Source organism: Colias philodice, chromosome 2, assembly GCF_061535455.1.
Source record: "Colias philodice isolate Cphi_HAF_F1 chromosome 2, ilColPhil1 Martin Lab GWU primary, whole genome shotgun sequence".
Lineage (NCBI taxonomy): Eukaryota > Metazoa > Arthropoda > Insecta > Lepidoptera > Pieridae > Colias > Colias philodice.
Window position 1 is genome coordinate 4,132,594 of NC_143087.1, and position 22,383 is coordinate 4,154,976.

At 33.7% G+C, this 22,383-nt stretch overlaps 2 protein-coding genes across 11 annotated transcripts in view; one reads left to right on the plus strand and one right to left on the minus strand.

Annotated features, from left to right (window-relative positions):
- Positions 1 to 154: 154 nt before the first annotated feature.
- Positions 155 to 18,777, minus strand: mxt (Eukaryotic translation initiation factor mextil). 4 transcript variants are annotated; one of them, XM_089702532.1, is made up of 13 exons: positions 18,536 to 18,771; positions 18,220 to 18,344; positions 17,979 to 18,132; positions 17,748 to 17,901; positions 16,769 to 16,970; positions 15,939 to 16,010; positions 15,291 to 15,351; positions 13,485 to 13,626; positions 12,954 to 13,088; positions 12,178 to 12,367; positions 10,284 to 10,349; positions 8,504 to 8,625; positions 155 to 1,709 (listed from the first exon to the last, which is right to left on the minus strand). In XM_089702532.1, the coding sequence occupies exons 1-13, from the start codon at positions 18,541 to 18,543 to the stop codon at positions 1,611 to 1,613; spliced, it is 1,530 nt and encodes a 509-aa protein (XP_089558658.1). In that variant the 5' UTR covers positions 18,544 to 18,771; the 3' UTR covers positions 155 to 1,610. The 4 variants fall into 4 exon arrangements, with proteins under 4 accessions (XP_089558658.1, XP_089558675.1, XP_089558666.1 ...); XM_089702549.1 differs by lacking the exon at positions 15,939 to 16,010 and having other exon boundaries at positions 18,536 to 18,772; XM_089702540.1 differs by lacking the exon at positions 10,284 to 10,349.
- A 558-nt stretch (positions 18,778 to 19,335) lies between these two features.
- The window catches only part of Piezo (piezo type mechanosensitive ion channel component), a 48,299-nt gene continuing 45,251 nt past the window's right edge, over positions 19,336 to 22,383 (plus strand). For all 7 annotated transcript variants that reach the window (XM_089702570.1, XM_089702608.1, XM_089702616.1 and 4 more), the window contains exons 1-2: positions 19,336 to 19,533; positions 20,382 to 20,452. In XM_089702570.1, the coding sequence (XP_089558696.1) occupies positions 20,389 to 20,452 (64 nt within the window). In that variant the 5' untranslated portion in view covers positions 19,336 to 19,533; positions 20,382 to 20,388. The remainder of the gene's footprint in view (positions 19,534 to 20,381; positions 20,453 to 22,383) is intronic.

The window sequence follows — 22,383 nt, forward strand, 5'->3', positions numbered from 1 at the left end:
AATTTGATAACATTTGGTAGTTGAGGTTTTAAATCATCTCATTTTGTATATATTTTAATGTAGATATGTGTAGAAAAAAAATGTTGCCATCTGCAAAAAAGATAAAGATGTGAAGAGGATTCTCTTTTAAATTAGGTAATAAATAAAACTCCAATTTATTATAAAATTTAGTATATCATAAATTTTCACAATATAACCTTTGTATTACTATACAACAAAAAATGGACAAATATAAAATTTAAGGTTATAATACTTTCCAATGAGCACCGTTTTAAAACAAATTCATTTTCAATAGTACTTTTTTATAGAGATATATTCCAGAGTGTATACATACCTAAGTGCAGATTTTTATTCCATTTCCCCAGTGTAATGAAATGTGACATTTATATCAATGTGCACCAAATACAAATAAAATATATTATCAATCATAAAAACATGCTTTTTAACTATATTAATTTCAAACGAAATCCATCTACAAATAAACTTTTTAATTTAATAGTTAATGAATAAAATAGTAGCATTGCTACAAATATAAAATATTATAAGGCTCTTTTAACAGCATCATAAACATATATAAATATGTATTAACAGTCTTAAAATATTTTTAATATTTTCCATCAGTTATTCGTGAAATATTTCTAAACAATATAGGATAGCCTGGAACGACTGGAACCTAGACTTGTGATAATTTCACAATAAACTAATAATTAGCTGCCATAACTCATAGGTAAAATATTTTAAAGATCAACGAGATAATAATAAAAAAAACTGTATCTCAATATGAAATTTGCATGTAAATATAAAATATAAAGATCAACGAAAGTTATACCATCCAGGCTTTTCCTGTGAAAATAAAATCTTACGACATATTGAGATATCTACTTGACAAGACTAGACACTAGATACAAGTTTGAATGAGTATACAAACACACAAAGAAATGCATGCATTCTTCTTAAAATAAATGGAATCACTCTATGATATAAGAAACTAAATGTTCCTTCAGAGTATACACAACAAAAACATATTAAGAACATGCACATCGGACGTCTACGTTTTAAATTCCATTTCAATCATGTCTGCTTTAAACGCCACGTTATTTGTTCTATCGAAGATACTAAACACAGTAAATATTTAAGAGCAATGCATTAGTGTTGAAAGTATGTATTACGAAAAGAGATCACATATTGCGGACGAAGAATTTTAACAACGCAACATATCTCTGCGTGATTACAATTTATCACAAACTCTATTAGATCCACACTCATTATTTCGTAAATAATGGATTAAAAACTACATACTACGATATCCACATTAAATAAAATAAATATTTTGGTGAGCTAATACTTTTAGTGAGTAAAATATAAGTCCGCTATATTAGTATATCAAGCGCGTGAGAAATCTTCGAGAGACGGACGGGTCTTAGCTAGGCTATAGCGACAGGACTCTACGGGTAACCTAGCTCGAAAGCAAAGACGCGGGTCTCGCGAATGACTAAATAAGGAGTGAAGCCGCTGGAAATGTATGCTCAGGCAACTGTGTGTGTGTCACTCGCGCACGTGTGTGTGTGTGTGTGTGTGTGAGGTGAGTGCGTGCGCGTGTGTGTGGGAGATTACTCTGGTTCGGGCGAGTCGGGCGCGTCTACGGCGGCGACGGTGACCGCAGCACGAACCTTCTTCAAATAACTGGCGCTGTCAAACTCCAGGCAACTCTGCAGATATCAATTGACCAAAATAATTTTTTTGTTCACGTGTGTACGTCGTTAATGTAAAAATTTTCAACTTTCCCCGTGCAATCCCTTTTTTGTTTTTCTATTTGAGATTGAATGTGCCTGCTTTCTTTCATATTTATCAGTGCTATTATAATACATACACTCAGATATCATGAACACACTATATTAATATTCAAAGCGGTAAATCGTGCGACAGTATGAATTGTTAGATAGCTTCAAGCGTGCTAAGGAAATAGGTAACATATATTTCTTTTAGATGATGTCGTTCAGAGATTAGTGCGCGCTAATGTTAGAAGGGAAGCAAAAGAGTAAGCAAAGACGATTGCGTTTTTTAAGTTTTATATTTCAAGCAACAGACAATGACAAGAAAATAGAAATAACACTGGAAATTTTGATAACAAAACCGAAACTTTTAACAAAACGTAAACAAAATATAAGCATTATATTCAATAACAAACACGTTGCAGAGTATCCTGGTAAACCTCTACCTGTATTGTACCCCTCTCGAATATCCATTCTGTCCAAGCAGCATGAATATTTAAATCGGAATTAGTATCGCCGTCCCAGTATATATAGTTATAAACATATTCAAAACATTTTGCATAAAAATTTATCAATAATCATCACAGAATACAATATCTATTAATACTATCATAAAAAATCTTTATAATCACCATTAAACATATTGAGAATTTTCAATTCAGTCTTACAAACGGTCATAATATATTATTACTTTAAAACAAATTAGGAACATTAAACCCTCGTCTGTCGGAACACAGATCTGAGCCAAAAATTTTGTACCCGTTGTCTGTCGTGGCACAGATCTGTGCCAAATCATCGCCGGTTGGAAATTAGCTCATTGTAACGCAAATATAGTTCAAATCTGCATAAACGACTATTTAGTTGATAGCTTATGAATTACTGAATATTTAAAGTCCATCACTTAATAATTTGACCGATAAATATTCGAAATATAACAGTAATTATGTCATACTTTAGTCGAGTAACTTTTAAATTTTAAAGTTTTAAAAAATGTAAAATTTTGCGGAAAGTTGATAAACGGTAAGTATTTATTGTTCTTTTTATTATTATTCACTATATATCCTAATGTTTATGTGCCGAAATAATGAAAATTACCAATAATTATACCACAAATAATGGCTCCAAATATGTATCTACCATTTCACTGTACGTTGCTTAGTTTTTGACCCCTGGTTAATCGTATTTTATTTTTAATATTTTATTTGTTTTTTACATCATTTTACTAGAAATTTTATGAAGATTTTTATAATATAATTCAAAATTTGATACTGTGTTCCATTTTAAAGATATTTCGTTTTCAATTCAGAACCGACAATAATTTCCCCGTAAAATTCGCGTACAGGATGATCGCATATTGTATGAAATTGAAAAATTTAATTGTTCGTCTTCATACATATATATGTTTTGTTTATATTGATGGGTATCGTTTTTGTGGTATTTATTGTCCTCAGGTTTAATACGATATAATCAACTATACAAATTATAGTCCGTAACCTCTATGGAATTCCTTTAATTTTAGTATATTATGGTTAAAAGTGTATATTATATGCTGGAAAAATAGTAAAAAAAACCTACATCGGGAACAATGGTTTTCACTATGACCTATATATAGGACAAAGTGACTATGTTACTATGTAATTTGTGTAGGACAAACTGGAAAAGAAATTTAACACATTAATTGTACAACATATTCTTACCTTAATACAAATGCAACATATTATTTTTTATTGGGGAACCATATGTTTCTGAAAAAATAAAAAACCGGCCAAGTGCGAGTCGGACTCGCGCACCGAGGGCTTCGTACAAACTTATTTTTTTAATTATGCTGTAGGTATCTTTTAATTCATATTTTAGAATTCTTTATCTGTGCTATAAGACGTTGCTATTGTAAGTTTTTATAACCTTGCAAATGTCGAAAATTACGAAAATTTGCAGCATAAACGGTTGTATCTTTTGATTGCGTTGGCATATATTATGTTTGATTCTGTTTTTATTTTGTTTATCTGTCGTCTCACAATTTCAAAATGAACGACAACACGGGAGTTGTCATTTTTGAAACCCAGATAGTCCAAAGATGTTTTTTACACATATTTTGGGGTTATTTCTTTAAAACTGGAAGAATGTTTTTTTATAGTTTTGAGCCTCAATACGATTCGCGCTTCAAGGACTCCGAACAAACCTACTTTTTATTATGTTTTAACTTCTAGTGTTTTTAGTGAATTTTTCTTTATCTGTGCTGTAAAACCTTGCTTTTAACCAAGTCCACTTAACTTTTGACCCGTAGGTTTTGATTCCCTTGCTAGTAGTTGCGGTTTTCAGAATATGCCGCATATGAATATTATTTCTTCTGATTGCGTCTTAAATCTTATATTATCTCCATACCAATTTGCATGAAATTTGGTATGGAGATATTTTGATACCCGAGAAAGGACATAGGCTACCTTTTATTGCGAAATATGTACCACGGGCGAAGCCGGGGCAGACCTCTAGTATGTATATAAAAATGAATCGCAAAATGTGTTGGTAAGCGCATAACTCGAGAACGGCTGAACCGATTTCGATAATTCTTTTTTTATTATATTCCTTGAAGTACGAGGATGGTTCTTATACGTAGAGAAAACGTAAATATGTACCACGGGCGAAGCCGGGGCGGACCGCTAGTGTATTATAAATCTGAGTTTTTAATGTGAATATCAAGTTAATACATGTAGCCGTTCATTAGTTGTAAGTTGAAATTATTATTTTTTTTTATATAAAGTGTAATTAAAAAAATCATGTTATTTGCGATTATTCTTATATCTGTTTTATAAAACATTGCTTTTTACCAAATTTAAAGATTTTATGTACTTGGGAAGTACCCTGTCGGTTTTGATTCCATTGCAAAAGTCAAAATTTGCTAAAAATTGCAGCATTAATGGCTGCATCCCAAAGGGTTTGGTTTTTAAGGGTCCAGAACCCTAATAGGATCACGTCTGTCCATCCCATCTGCCCATCTGTCTGTCAAGACCCATTTTCACAGGAACGCGTGATGTGACATAAAACTGAAATTTATATTGATTACTTGAGTCGATTGAAGCTGTGAAAAAATCAAACTTATAAACCAACGCAATCAAAAGATAAAGCCGTTTATTAACTCAGGCCCCGGAATCACAGACACAATAGAAAATCTATTGTATCGTGGACCGATCGGGCCGTTCGGGGCTCAATGGGTTATGCTGCAAATTTCGACATTCGCAAGGGAATCGACACCTACAGGGTACTTTCCGTGTACGTAGAGTTTTGAAATTGGGGTAAAATAAGGTCTTATAGCGCAGATTGAAGAATAATTTCGAAAAACATAAAATTTCGGAGTTACAACATAATAAAAATGTTGTGTGGTTTTATGAAACCACGGTAAAAGTGAAACTGTTCGAACGGTTCCGAACACTGCCTTATCTCGGCAGCCGACCGTCACGCGACATGCGCTACACAGACCAAAAAGTTTGAGACGATGTAATAAAAGTTTCACTTTAAAAATTGGTTTGTTCGGAGCCCACGGTGTGCGAGTCCGACTCTCACTTGGCCGGTTTTTTATTCTTATGTACTATATGTAGTACATTTGTAGGCCGAATGTTAAAGCTGATGTAGATCGCTGTCTGAAGATTATTTTTATTTGCATTCATGACTTTAAATAGCCTTGGAACATTACTTATTTAATAAAACGAATTAAATGCATCATTTGCAGTACGCCTGCAAATATAAATCTACCCTCTCATTTTGTAAATGACTAGCGATAACAATAATTGTATTTTTGCCTTTTGGTGTCAAAACTGCTTCTATTACCCAGAAGAAGAATGCAATTTTTCTATTTGAAGATATCACATTGCTGTTTAAACTACATAATCAATAATAACTTATTTGTTAGGTAACCCTAAAATAAACTTCCGTCTTGATATTTTAATTTTCTTTCGAAAATAAAAATTTGTATTTGATAGAATAACCTTTTCTGATTCGTAAGCATTTGAGTATCAATAAAAGAGAATTCAAATGGATCCAAACAACGATTCTTATGGCAATGGAAGACAAGACACTCCAAGGCTTACTTTAACAATAGGACGTAACAGTATTTGAAATCAAGAAATATAACTCTGTATATTTTGTCAAATGAACAGATAATAATACTAACACGATTAGTGTTTGGGAATTTACAGCTTTTAATTCCTGATACCAGGATTCTTCATGAAATTCTACACATAACACGTCTTACTTTATTCCAATCAAAATATTTTTTAAGTTTCATGCTGTTTGTGTACTATGGACTCCCTAAACTACTGAACCGATTTTAATACAATTTTACCGATTAGTTTATATCTTAATTACAATATGCTTGGAAATACTGCATGTATTGAAGTACAACTAGATTGGATAGCGTTCATCACTTTCCTGATCACATTCAAGTGGAACCTCGTGGTAATAAATCGTCGTCTCGAGGCGGTCGTTGTGTCCGAACTCCGATGTATAAGAAAAAATGAACAGAAGTTAACATGCTAAGTTGCAAATATTCCTATTTATTGGCCAATGTTGGCGTCAACACCACACATTACAACCACATGAGTATATAAATAGTACAGACACAAAGCTTCATAAGAATTTTTTTTTCTGTCAGTTAAGTAAAATTTATTTAAGTAAATAAAACATTTAGATGTATAATAATTGTTTATTTATTTTGAATCTTTAAGTTTATTGATTTTTATCCTTAACATAAGCTGTATTTTATAAAAAATATTTAAAACTCGAATTTCGGAAATTTTTGATTTATAAGTTAAATGTAACAGTTTTTAATTAAGTTATGGTATAATTAAATGTAGATTTCACTTTTGTACAGCTTAGACATTTTTCTGTATGGATACAGTGCCTTTCGATTTGTAGTTGGACAACATTTCATTTTATAGGTTAATTAAGAGCATGAAAGAAAAAAAAGCATTTCTTCATAATGCTATTGTTACCACAAAAAATATTTTCTTAATCGCTAATTTTAAGAAAAAATAAATTAAAATTAAAATTGATGTGGAGACGTTATACATACAGACGTTAGAACAAAGTCCACCATAAGAATGAAGTCATTTAGGAATAAGACGATTTTTAAACATTAATAAAAACCTAAATATTTTTAAAAAGTAAAAATTACTGTTAGTTTTTATCTAGTTTTGATTAAAATAAAAATAAAAAAAAAGTAGCAAAAATTTTTGAAATGTTCTAATTTTGGAGCAGACTGTAATGTCTGTATTTGTATGAACATATGTGGAGATCGCGTCCACTCATTTTCATGCGTAAACGATGATATTCATACTCAACTTTCTCGAATTTTTATAAAATAAACCTATGTTTTTGTTATATTCACTCAAAAGATTGTCTATTCTAGTGTGAAAATACAAAAATAAAAATCTAAAATACCTTGATATTATTTTATTATGAGTATTTTTCTTAACAATGTCGTATTTTTTCAAAATGTGTGGGAAAAAATGGTTCTAATAAATAAAATAAACATGCCAGGGAGTAAGTAAGGTAACTAATATAAAGTTTGGTTATCTAGTTAGCATCAAAATTTACAAGAGTGTCACAGGTTAAAGTTTATATCACAAATTTTAATATCGAAAAAAATCGGCAAATCAGCGCCGACCGCTCGAATTTCTCCGACAGACAGCACCTTTTTGACGCGGCGCGCCGCGACAGCTGAGGGGTTAATGAACAAATACATCGTCAGACTATAATTTTTTTAACGCTCTTACGCTTAATCAGACTCAAATAATTACAAACTAATAGGATCAGTCTTATTTAAAGTCGCTTAGGACTATTGAATGAAGTCAAGCTTATATCGTTAATTTATCCTTAGCAATCGGACTAGCCTACACCACACAGGATCGATAACATTCGAGTTTATTCTTAATTAATTCCTATCAATAAGTACACTGAGATTTCTTTCCTCCGAAAGTGGTGAAACCTGCGGCCCCTCATGCTCAAAACGCATTCAGTTGCGAGTGCAATTAGATGTTATAGAAATCGTGCATTCAATTTAAGCGAACATTCCAGAACGTGCTCGATCCGATACCGATAAGTTAATCTCGGCTGCCTAAAGAGGAGCCGGAAAACGTTACCCATTCATCAAAATTATAAACCCAAAGATTATCCGGACGTTTACCCACGAAACCCCGGTATAATACTTCAACCCACAATCGAGCACGTTTGTTATGTTAAATATTTTACACAAATGAAAGCTAGCGTTAGTTTCTTGGTTGCCATTTTTTGGTGCGTGGGAGAGGAGGTCGAGCGGGACGAACTCAATCTCCGGTCGGGGAAGGAAAGGCGACTAAACTAGGGGGCGATCGCGAGGCGATTTGTAATCGAGCCTATAAAAGCCGAGCCAGATCTACTTGTTTCCACGTCCCGAAATCTTGTCCCATCTGCTATCCAGAATCTTTCACTGGGGCATCTAGCAAAGAAATTATATTCCTGAGCGTCAGAAAAGGTAATAGGGATATTCAAAACGCCTCGCGATCGCGTTCCCTAGTGGTGGGGGGGGGTCGCGCGCCGGCTGCCCCTCGCTAGTAGAAGTTGCGGCAGAGCAGCGCCGCCAGGTAGTTGGGGTGGTGCAGCGGCGGCCACACGCGGAAGGGCAGCAGGCGAGCGGGCGCGGGCGGGGCGGGGCGCGCGGGCGGGGGCGGGGCGCGGGGGCGCGGCGCCGACAGCGTTACCTTGCGCGCGAGCTCCGGCGGGAACGACGCCAGCCCGGCCGGCGGCAGCTTGCTCAGCGGCGAGTCCGCGTACTGCACCAGCGTCTCGTACGTGTACACCTGCCGCGAGCCTGCGCCTGCACCTGCGCCGGGCCACACGTGTACGTGCGAATGCGAACAATTCGGTTCGCAATCATTGAGATATACATATGGAGACGACACCGCCTACATCACTTATGTTCCGCTCAACATACGCCATATGGCGTAACTGCACGCTCATTTTTTATTTGTTTTAAAGTAAAACGCATCAAATATGCCTTCGTGTGTGTTACGATATTCCACAAATAATACAAATAATACGGAAAAGTGCAAAGGAATAACTTTCATCGGTAAGTACCTAACTAGATAATAATTTTTAAAACTTAGTTAGAGCAAAAAATGGCGCACAGATTTTGTTCGTGGTGTCTCCCCCATACGTAGTAATATTATCTCAATGTTCGCAATACTCATCATTACCGACCCGAAACATTAGGTGTTTCCGGTCCGTATGTTGATTATGAAATACTGATTCGCTTTTTTGCAGCAAATGATATATTGTCATTTATCGTATTGCTGCAAGGAATGTCTACTAGTTAAGGTTCTATCATTTTTTTATTTTTCCGTAAGGAATGGTTGCTTTGTGCCAATTTTCTTGCTATTAATACAATATGAAACATTCATTTTGAAGCAAGATATATAATCATAAAAAGAAAATAAATATCTATTGTTAATTAGTTAATTAGTCACAAATGTTGCAAAATAATCTTGTTAGACTGACTTCTGCATTCTACACGAACGACAAACCATTCTAATATTAATCATTTTGCTAAATAATGATATTAAAAACAGTCTTATCACATTTTAAATTTAGAAGTCAAGTGATAAAACTGCATGCAGTTAATGGTTCTAATTTATATTAATCAAAATGTTGAAACGGAAAGCTATATTAGTTTTCACAATGCACAATAAACAAAGTGGTATTAAACAGACCTTGATAAATATTCACGTAATTTCTGGATTAATGTTAAAAACTTTATGATGTTTGTGTTCTTGTTGTTGTATATTATAAAAACATGAAGAGGCTATTAAACTTTTCTAAATTCTCAAACTATGTATAAACCTTCTTACTTAATCATGTAACATTTCTAAATATGTATGCAGTAATGAAATAAAAATAATAAAATAGGTGAAATAAAACTGAATAAGTAAATGATTTAAATGAATATGATACGATTACATGTGTGTACGTGTGCCTGTCATATGTATAATTTCCGGCAAATAACTTGAACATCGATAGCGAGCGACATTAAAAGCGCAATTTTTCTTCGCGCATCGTAAATATTATTGCGACGAAATTAATGTGAAAGGTTACAATATTTAAACACACTTTTTTAAGTTTGAATACTTACATACATTCAGAACCAAATCAATCTAAATAATTTTATATGGTTTAACTTAACCCAACCAGATATTTCAAAATTTTCATTAAAACTAATCGTTGACACGTTGCGTTGTACATCCTTACATTATTTCAGTGTGTCCAAACATTGCAACCGCAAACATCCATACAGAAGCAAAGCATACTCCTACGCACAACAACCATCGAACATTCCAGACGAGTGCCAGTCAACATCGAACATTCTAGAACACCATGGAACATTCTAGAAGGTGGCCGCTCGCGATCGAATGTTCTAGAAGGGTTCGCTCGCGATCAAATGTTCTAAAAGGGTGCCGCTCGCGATCGAATGTTCCAGAAGCTTACCTTGGTTCTTGTCGGTGGAGGTGGCGCGCGAGAAGCGCGGCCGGCGCGGCGCCGCCTCGCCGTCGCCTGCACACGCACAACGCACACTGTACCTACACGCGGCGCGACACCGCCGTGGACGGCACACATTCATCAACAATTATGTTGTTTTGTCCGTCAAAACATGCTAAATTGTACTTTTGCAGTTTGTTTGTTGTGTGTAAATAAAACATCGACTCGGGTGTTGTGTTATTTATTAATTGAAACATGTACAAGTGTGTGTGTGTAAAATAGTTGAAATGAAATAAATGTCGATCAGATGTGGTGTACTTTTAATGGAATTAAAGATTTTATTTATGTGGTAGTTTTATAACTTGGTATTTCTTTTTAGATGATAGAGTTGTTTTGATGACGTTTTGAATTTTGAAAACCAAGTGTGAAAGGTACCTGTTAATTTACGAAACATGTAATACCATAATTGTTCATGAATAATGAAACCGTCACTAGTTAATGTTATGGGCAGGTGAAACATTAATAATGGCCGATGATAAAATGTTTAATTTGGAAAAACACGCTGCCATAACCCGTGTTTCATATAGTCTATGTGAAATGGTATAATAATAAATACACAATATACATACTATAAAACAATTGATGAGAATTGAAATTCAACCACAATCTATGAATTACTGTTTCCAAACCCTACATGCTTCAGCCAGTCGCTAAGAGATATTCAAATAAATACCTTTATTATTATTGTAGCTGTATTATAGCACTCTTTGCATCTAAACAGCAGAATCTCGTCATGCTTCCTAGGTTAGTATAAACTCGAAGGCGCAAGAAAAATTTGTTTCAAACTTTATTTTCATGCAAGTATTACTATTAAATGTTGAAATTTTAATCCTTTTAATAAATATAAAATAGATCACTAGTATTACTTAAGACTTCCACAGTAAAAAAATCGTTTAAAATACTTAGATTCCTAATTTTCAAAAATTGCTTACTTCCGATGACGTCTTCAACTAAAAAAGAAGAGAAGTAGAAATATCCGAAGAGAAGTAGAATATATTTAATATTATTTGTATAAATCAACCCGTATATGCCTAGACATTATCTTATTGTGATAAGACATAATAAAATTATCCCTATGCAAATACAGATTCATCTAAACACTAACTAACCTAATACACAACAGTACAGCTTATACTCTATGGTATAGCTTTACACCGAACCACACATAGTTGACAACTAGTATCATGACGTCATCACTCACCCCCTCATACACATCGCTACAGCTAACAGTAAACACCGAGCTACGTCAGTCCGATGACGTCATCACTCACCCCCCTTCATACACATCAGGACAGCTAACATCGAACTACGCTAGCCGCATGACTCATTACGCACCCACTCATACATAATGACAATAGTGATCTGTTACTACGCCTAAACAGCTAACAGCGTTCCACCCCCCTTGATACACAGCGACACAGATAACAGTAACCAGCGAGTAGCATCAGTCCTACGACGATATCACCCTCCCCCCCCCCCCTACAGCGAAACAATAAACACTACCTTCATACACATCAGCACAGCTAACATCGAACTACGCTAGCCGCATGACTCATTACGCACCCCCATCCCCCTCATACACATCACTACACCTAAACAGCTCACACCGAGCTACGCCACGCCAGTCCGTTGACGTCATCACCTTCATACACATCAGCACAGCTAACACCGAGCTACGCTAACACGATGACGTCATCACTGACCCCCTCATACACATCACTACACCTAAACAGCTAACACCGAGTTACGCCAATCCGGCCCCCCCCCCTTCCTACACATCGACACAGCTATACAATAAACACCGAGCTACACTATTCGCGTGACGTCACCACTGCACACGTACCTGCGTTGTCGTCTGTCTGCGGCGGCGCGAACACGTCGTCGTCATCAGCCCCGTTGAGCGCGGCGTCGTCGCGCAGCAACAGCGCGGCGGCGGGCCGCTGCGACAGCGTGAAGAAGTCGCCCGAGCCCGCACCCATCGCCTCCAGCGCGCCCGCGCTCTCGAAGTACTCGTCCAGCACCAGCTTCGCCGTCTGCGATCAAATAAATAAAAATTCTTTATTGACAAAAAAAAATTGGGTGTTTGTAAAGTAGGTTTACATGATAACGTCTTATTGGTGGCAACGCTCGAGATGAGACGGGAGATCGGTCCGTCTCTCTCTCGTTATACCTGCGATCGCGCTCGTGAGGTTTTGGTGTGACACAAGTTTCTGAATATGTCACCCGACTAAAACGATTTTAAAAACGTTATCAGTTATCACGTTTAAAAAATTTACGTTTTGAAATATTGAATTCTCTGACTCCCAAACTAGGTACCTGTATGTCAGAAGTCAGCGCCCTCTTCCGAAGAGTATTCAAGAAATGCCAATAAGAAAAATAAAAATGTATAACAAACAAAAAAATAAAAGTAGAAATTATTGTTTTTCTCGGCATGCATGTGTGTGTTTCGGTGTTTAGGCCTTGTGGGTGTGTGTGTGTGTGTGTGTGTTTGTGTAAAAAAAATTACATTCTTTCCTAATAACATTAGTTCCATTACAGCTTTGAACAAACAATTTCATATTGGTGTCACCAAATACTTTTCTTCTTGATATTATGTAAAGGAAGGCAAATAAAACTCACCTTAACGAGATCCAAATTGTTACCAGTGATCTTAATGGAATGTTGGCCAAAAGTCACAGTGTACTTATACTCTCCCAGGGCAGCATCGTTGGTAGAAAAGCTATGCAGCAGAGCCCTATTGTTATGCGGCGATTTCTGAAATAAATAAATGTTATGTTATGTTTGTTACGCAAATTAACGGATAATATATAAAATCTATGAAGATGTGATATTTGGTTATGCAACAATTATTCATCCCAAAACATTAATTCAAATACGACAAAATTGCTTACCAATTGCGTGTATGTCGCGTTTCCGTATTACATCTTTCCACTTGATTAATTTTGTTTTTGTGAAAAAAATTGAATCTAGTAAAGTCTTTATTAAATATGTACTATAAATTACAAATATTGCAGCAATAACATATTATTATCATTCAGATTGCATACTGCTTCATAAATTGATCAAATTGAATAATAAAATATTTTATCAACACAACTTCTCTGCTCAACGAAACCGAAAAAAACAACAAGTTATTAAATAAAAACGAACCTCTCTAGGGCGCACCGGTTCATCGGAACCATTGGAGTCTAGCGAAGCGCGTGAAGCGCCGAGCCCGCCCTCGAGCGCGCCCTCCAGCCGCACGGGCGACGCGTTGCGGCGAATCGTATCGCCAATCAGGTGTTTTGCGTGGCTGTATCAGATATTATGTGTGTTTAGAATGTTTGCACGTTGTTATAAAACGCATGGGTGGACTTAAAAATAATAAAATACGTTATGGAAACAAGTAATTAAGATTTAACATGTGCAGTAGGTATCGACAGCTTAAATAATACTGGATTGTTATGGAAATTAAAAATAGCACTATTATAGTGATTATGTTGTTGTTGGCCGTTTCTAAACTCCGTTTACCCTGTAAACCTTTCAACATCTTGATGATTTTATATAAGTACTAGCGGTCCGCCCCGGCTTCGCCCGTGGTACATATGAAAAATATATGTTGGCCGATTCTCAGACTTACCCGATATGCACAGAAAATTTGATGAGAATCGGTCCACCCGTTTCGGAGGAGTATGCAGACTAACATTGTGACACGAGAATTTTATATATAAGATAGAATATTTTAAGGTTACATTTTCTTTTATTTTTCGTTATTCTTCAAAAAAAAAAAGACAAACAGATTTATATGATGGTAGTAAGTTAATTATTGTATTCGTATCATCGCGTTTCTCGTTATATTTTTTTCATGTTTTAATAAATTAATGAGTTTCAAGTCATGTAAACACTTCACGAGAAATATATTATGATGATATTATAATATGTAATACGCAAGGCTACAAGGCTTATAATATGCAATAAACAATTACGTCAACATAATCGTCATTATGCCGTTCGCATGTAAAATTCTATAATGATTCATTATTCAGTATAGGCTATACTATTATTCCCAAATATCCTGTGTTTATAAACGAAACAGCTAGAATCACGAAATCGCCGTATCCTTATAGAGCTTCATAACTCATGAGTCATTTACGCATTCCAGTTCATTAGCCACTGAAGCGTCAATTTCAAAACCGAGTAATATTACATTGCATCTAAGGCCATATCTTAGCGTGCAAGTAACGTTATTTTATCTCGTTTTTATTTTATCATAAACCTGTTAGTTACACGACAATGCGTGGGCGAAAGAATGTATGTCAGACATAATATTCTAAATACCTTTTAGAAAAATCTTATCTATTATAACGCAAATCTAAAGATAAGGTCAGTTTCAGGGTTCTGTTTGAGCACAAAATTAGAAATTCTTTATTATACAGGGTGTCCCACTATTGGTATACTAAGCGCGAAGGAACTTGTAGTTTTGCATACACTGATCACGTAAAAAATACTTTAAAAAAAAATTACGTCCAAAATTTTTTGCTAAATTTTTCCTGAAAATCCATGTTTTCTTCTCTAGCTTCGCGTAGCCAGCATATACCGCTTCTCTAATATGAGCATTTTATCTATGAAAACATAATCTTAAACGATAGCTCACGTGCTGGTGGCAAAGTTGGGCGGCTCGCTTGTTATGGGTGTACACATAGAGTTTTAAGAATTCATCTATTTGAAAAAAAAATGCGTCTGGAATTTTTTAATTATTTTTTACGTACTCAGCGTATGCAACACTATAACCTCCTTTGAGCTTAGTATACCAACAGTGGGACACCCTGTAGAATCGAGTGATTAATAACATGAGTGAATTATGTCTGATCAATCTATCAATTAAGACTGATTAAATTAAATTGATTGTCAATTTTACTAACAACGATAAAAGTACCTGAGTTCTAATAAATAAAAGGAAAAAATATAACGACTTACTTTACATTCTCCTCATTGGGTCCAGTAATTTGCACCAATCGCTCTTTAGCTCCAGGGCTCACTGAAATCATTTCATTATTTATTTAATGTAAGGGTTATTATTCCATTGTGCGTGTTAGTTTTGTTACCATTTGGAAAAGCTTAAAGCTAAATGTGATTATATGGCGTGAGATTATTTAATGAAAGTTAATTTATTATTATTGATAGCCTGGAACTGAATGAACTCCTCGATCAGAACCCTCGATCTTATTTTTATTTGTTTTCATACATAATAAATGGTAGTTTCGAATTGCCTATCTATCAGAAATGAGCGAGCATGGGCAAGACAAGAGCGGATTTGTTTTAATAATAATTATTTACAGCAATTCATTATTTTTTTTTAAGATGGAGCATGGACTTACATTTTACTTCTTTCATTTTTTTTAAGATCTCTTTATTATTACGTTAACGAAACATTTAAATTCTGGCGACTTAAATTTCGCCGAGGATAAATATTTCGTAATATCATAATTTTTTTCCAGTGGCAACCCTATCATAAAAATATTCTCGATCATTTTAGATAGTTAGGGGGAAAGCATAGAGACAGGAAGGTTCCAGAACACCATGCTAAGCGTCGCACAGCCCCACACCGTCACCGTGCATTCATACCTCTCTGAAAGGATATTATTGTATCACTTAGCTCCTCGATCATGTGCACCCGCCTGCCCTTGATACCCATCACTGGAAACCCAAAATCAAACTTCAGACACATTCGCAAACTTACCGAATAACCTCAATTGGGGTACAGTTCTCCCAAAATAATAGTGGTGTGGAATTGAGCCTATACTCTTGTTAAATATGCGATTTGTTTTATTTTTAAGGGTTTAAAAATTTTCGTAGCATGTAATTTATATGGACATTAAAAAGAAGTAGACATATTCATAAGATGTATCATCATATAAATGTTATTAATTAATTATATATATTATAATATATTTCTTTATATCTTTTCTTAAAAGATTAAAAATTAATAAGAAATTAAAATGTAAAAGAATTTAAAATTACTAATTATCAACATGCACAATTTAAACTACAGAATAATTAATTAAAATATAATTGATTTTAACCATGCACTATAAATAACAAAAGTTACATGCATTTTCAGTAATTGAAAACAGATTTTGGTTTTCTAATAAGAATGCAATCTGGATGCAATATCAACAAGAAAAATTATTTCAACTTTGTTGACCTAATGGCAAACATTTATTGTATTTAAATTCAAAGAATACCTTACAATTATTACATAAACCATTGTTCTAACAGCCTGATATAATATTTAAAATATAAAAATGATTTAAATAACACAAAAATGTTTATGAAGTTCAAACCTTATCAAATACTTTTTTGTAATTGATAAACTGAAAAGATGCGCATTTATTTATATAAACAAAAATTAAATCAAACCGTTTTTTCAGTATAAATGGAAAATATTCACATACCTTTTCCAGAATCAGCGTTTCGGATAACAACCTCATCCTTGGAGTAATTCTTTCCGGGTATCTTAGTGGGCTTGGGGAACTTTCCGGAGGGCTTGATCACTTCACCGGGCCCCAGCAGGGTCGGCGGCTCGGCGGGCGCAGCCAGCGTCGGGGACACCGAGCCACCGGACCCCGCACCCTCCATTGTTGGCACCAAGAGTGGCTACACATAACACCTTTAGTAGCTAGGTGATCAGAAAAAAAAGACGGGTTGCACTCCGGGAGTGCCGGCAGAAGTGAAAACTTGATTATTAACGTTCAGCATGTTTGATATTTTGGAATAGTATCCGTCTTACGCATGGAATATAAGGGCTAAAAAAAAAAACATCCGTCTTACGCTTTTTCGATCAGGCCACGTGTCCTGACGCGAGTTTAAGATTTTATACCCAACGCCGCTAAAGAAGTTTTCACTTCCAAAATGTTTTAATGATATTTGATGATATTATTTTATACTTTGTATTATTGCCTCTCGATGGAACTGCATTTTATTATTTAGATTTTGAAGTAAAGCATACAATTGACTAGTTCCACTTTTATTTACTTATAAATAAAACATTTTATAACATGTTTTGGTGAGAATAAATTGTTGCTTACAATTGAAATTCATCGATTTTTGTACATAAATCATTATAATTCTAATACAGTGTTAGAATTAAAAAATAGATGATGTCATATCACCAAAATTTTAATTATTTAGGCATGCCAATTACTAGTATCATCACATATAAATATATGACCTAGACATACATATATATATTTAATTGTGGTTGTAAACTAAATTTTTAATAAGCACTAAGCTTGTATCATTGCTTAAATAAATGTAAATGGATTAATTTTGAACATTACATGTTAGTCACAATTGTAAATAGCTAAGTGGTAGAACATACTATCTCCATCTCTTTAATTAATATAGATAAGAAGTGTCAGAGCAATCATTTACCTCTGCGTGGGTGCCACGGTGTCGGTAGTATTGACTCATATAATCCGAACCCTGCCAGTGTTTAGCGCGCAACTCAATTAACTCAAGCAAATGAAGTCGAGTTTTTTTATCAAGTCGCTCATCCTGGGATCCATTGCGGAACACAACAAAATACCTGCAAAATAATACTTTTTTATTTTTTTCTTGCTCCTAATCGAATTATTTATTTACTTAAATAAAATTTTACCATACCTGTCTAAGAAGTCTTTATACAATGCCTCTAGTTGAGCTCCATAGAGTTTCAAATTGGAATACATAGTGGAAACATTACTTTGAAGAGCCCGATCAAAATTCCCCTGCATCATTTGATAAGCAACTGCCTCCGTCAGTACTATTAGGTCATCAACTACAAAATAATTATAAGTTAGAATTAGAACAAATATTTATTTTTAAATTTAAAGTATGATAAATTATAATCCAATAAGATTCTTACCAGAATTTATTTTAACATCTAATACCGAGTTGCGGTTATGTGCAGAACTAGTCGTCGATTTAAGGGGTCTGGGAACTTCAAGTTTTTTGACTGTGCGGGTCATTTTCGTTAGAGTCGACATGGTGCTGTTGGTAAATAAACCGAAAACATTTTTATTTTGCAGCAGAAAAAAAAATCATTTGTTTCTAAAATTTGACGTGACGATTAATAATTGAACAATTTTAGCGAAACATTCGTATGTAACCTTGTCATAATTTATTCATAGCTAATGAAACAATGAACAGGAACCAGGCTATCATAAAAATGGGCAACTCACTCATCCATGGCGACTGGAGTTTTTTGTAATGTACACAAACTGAAACCACTATTATCGGCAAAAAGCGTGAAAAGTGAAAGTGATGACAATAATCCTAGCGAATAAATTCGGAACAAATCCAATACGTGTTCATTACTCGTAAAATTAGTTTTTCTTGAAATATAAAAGTATATGTGAAAAAATTTAGACTTTTTGAAAGATGTGATATTTTACTCGATGATATACATTTAGACAAAACAATTGAAAACTATAGAACACTATGAATTAAGAAATAAACAAGAAAACTCACCTGGCTACGCCATTAATTCGCAATAAAAATAAATTTAGTGCAGTGACGTTCAATCGTTCACTCCACACTTTTACATGTAAAAAATTACCAAAATTTAATTAATTATTTATAACATTATTTAATAGTAATATCAATTACAATAAAACCTTTTTTTGTAAAAATTAAAAATAAATACTATTTGAAAATAATTATAAAAATCGATATTTCAGTATCGCTTTAGTACCGTATCGATAAGCTTTATTGCATGATTTACTCAGTGTTATATAGCTATTTTTGATAGGCAATCTATAATGCCATGATCATAGAATTCATAATCAGAAAATATAATATTTTAATAAAATATTTATATATTTTTATATCGAAATCGGTAAATTTACGGTTTTAACACCGTGCATCACTCAGAACAAAGAATCCTATGATCGTTGTTCAGAGGTGCATCACAGCTGCTTACTGTCAAGTAAACGTCAGCAGTCGCCAGTCAGCTGTCAGTCAAACAAAAAATGGTGCAAGACGCAAGTGTCACTGGAGAATTGGAGGATGAGGGTCGTGTTTTGGTTCATATTATGATTTATTAATGATGTAAATAAAATGATAAAACAGTGTTTTAAATTAAAAAATAAAAAACTTCTATATAATGACTATAAGTTTAAAGTGAAGTGTGTTTTTCAAAGTGGATTTTGTTTAGTTTAGATACGTAGTTCATGTAAAGGTACTTATTTATTCTTATTTTTAACGGCATATTTTTATCTTCATTAATATTATTTTTATAATGTAAAATATTACAATTATTTCATGTGTGCAAAACTTCTGATAACCATACCTTTGAAAGAGTAAGCTTTTGATTTTATAATAGCATTTGAGTTATTTTTTTATTAAAAAAATTATATTTATATTTATTCGCAACTTTCAAAGCAACTTTTTACTTACCTCTGCCTTCTTATATTGTCCATATTTCGTTAGAATTCAAGACACTATTCAATTTATTTTGTTATTGTATTCAACAATCTTATCCATACTAATATTATAAATGCGAAAGTAACTCTGTCTGTCTGTCTGTCTGTTACTCAATCACGCCTAAACTACTGAACCAATTTTCATGAAACTTGGTATGGAGATATTTTGATACCCGAGAAAGGACATAGGCTACTTCTTATCCCGGGAAAATGACGAAATCCCGGAAATTCCACGGGAACGGGAACTATGCGGGTCTTTCTTTGACTGAGCGGGCGAAGCCGCGGGCGGAAAGCTAGTTTCCTATATGTATTACAATTAAATTTCAAAAAAAATGTTTTTTTTAAAGAGTGAAACAGAGATGGAACATTTATAGATTAAAATAATCATCATTATCTTTATATGTAGTACAAAGCTTATTTTTATATACTTATTATTTTATTTTTTTAAGACATTTTAATTGTTATAAAATTACCTTTGTACCACTGTATGTAATTAAAATTCAATCCAATTAAAAGCTTGATTGATGTTTCCCAGTAGTAGTAAAAATTACATGATTGCAATTATTGTTAGATATCCTTTTAATTTTTTTTTGTTTTGTTTCAGCACCACCATGCATAAATACTACCTGTCCTTGTTGCTGGTGCGATTAGTGCTGCCAGCAGCATTCCTTTTGAGTAAGTGAAATTTAAAACATATAAATTTGCATACAATTTCCCATATTTCTTTACATTCATCTTTAATATTGTTTTAATTTAAAAAAAAAGGAACAAGTTACAACAACAACATCATTTCAAAATTATGTACCTACTTATAAATCAGTGCTAAATATTTGAGTTTATGCTTTTTGTGTGTTAGTTAGAAATATATTGTGATTCAATATTATGTTCTTATCAATGCATAACCATTCTTGTCATAGAACTCCACTGCATATTTATATATAAGTTTTACATTACTGTGTAGTGTGTATGACCCAGATCAGATTATAATTTCGAAGGAGTTAAAAAAAAGTAAAATGACTACAAGTTCATAAAATAATACTTATTATAAGAAATACATTAATGAAATAAGCTTCCAAAAGATTAAGGGGAAGTTCTTTATCAAGCAGTGTAACAGCATAAGATGAAAAAAAAATTGTTAATGAGAATTAGGCTGCAACACTTTCCTGGTTTTCGCTTTGTGCATTTTAATTTCTTATCTTATTTGTGGGAGGTTTTTACCCCCAAAATCCTTCCCCCTGCTATCCATGTATATGTTTGTAAACATTTATGGATTTCATAAGCTTTTAATTGTGTATGAGGAGATAAATGTTATCAATCACATTGTTATCTCTGGGTAGTTGAAAATGTGACATACTTTCTTGAACTTTTATGATTTGTTTGAACTGTTTGAGAAACAATAAATATTTCCTGGGCGTTTAAGTTAAATAAGATTTTCCATTTACTTTAAATGTTTAAATAATAACTTCTAAGACATATTAAATTTAAATACGATTTTTATTTAAATAAATTTAATTTCACCTCGGTTTATAAATTTGGTGGGGGTTAAATAAAATCCCACGACGTCTCACCAGGGAGGAGGGAAAAAAATAGAAAAAAAAAACACCTCACATAGTTTATGGACGCCCCCAATTGCGAAAGTTTGTGATTATGGATAGATGTTTTGTTCAAAACTTTTTCCTCTTTCACGGAAATATTACTGGACGGATTTAGATGAAACTTTACAATAATATGGATTATACAAATAATACATGAGCTATAGAAAAACTTGATTCCAGAACGCACGGCTCAGCTTGTTCCATTCTACTTCTATAAAAAATCTCTTACAATTCTTAAAGTGTAAATTATTTCGTAAGATCTAGTAGGTATACTATGATAGACACTGGATAACCAGAAACATTCATAATGCAGCTATTAATTACGGCAATCCTAGAACCCGAATCAAATTAAGGTCATCTATTATTAATAGTAGATATAAAATTACAATCGATTTTTCCCGGATCTTTCACAAAGCGACATGTATTGGACGGTATTTCAGCCTCTTCAGTTTGAATTCCCGAAATAAACATTACGATCAATCTGTTTTAAAATATGAGGCGATAAAAATCTCAAATGTTTAACTTATTTATACATAAATACATCTGTAATACGTGTTAACGTAATATCTTAGTAAATAAATCACTTTGAAAAGATTTATTAAAGGCAATATCTAAGCTTATTTTGTCACGAGTTAGATAAATGTAGTGCTGTGGTATTTATACAATTTTTAAGTGATTTTTATTACTTTTAAATCATTATGATCTTCTAAATCTTTATAATCATGAAATCGTATCTATATCTCATTAGAAAAAAGAAGATTTAAACACTACTTTATCCCTGAAACAAGGATCGTGTTTTGCAATAACGCCGATAGCTGCTATATCAAAAGAAAGGTTACAGAAAAAAATAGCGTAAACTTTACATTTTTATTAATATTGTAATTCAAATCTGTTTGATAATAATAATGTCGCATTGCGGGGAAGGAATAATGTATCCTCAGGGCGCGTCATTTTGGGTGCGTCCTAGCGATATGTATTTCGACCTGACCGAGTTGTCGTGGCCTACACGAG

What these genes read in the sequence shown, in the direction of transcription:
- mxt (XM_089702527.1), bottom strand. An exon ending in ACCGTGGCACCCACGCAGAG is followed by an intron (nt 16,971 to 17,747) that starts GTAAATGATTGC and finishes TGTTATGTGTAG; the next exon opens with CCACTCTTGGTGCCAACAAT. An exon ending in GCAGACAGACGACAACGCAG is followed by an intron (nt 10,350 to 12,177) that starts GTACGTGTGCAG and finishes GTGCGTGTGCAG; the next exon opens with GCGACGGCGAGGCGGCGCCG.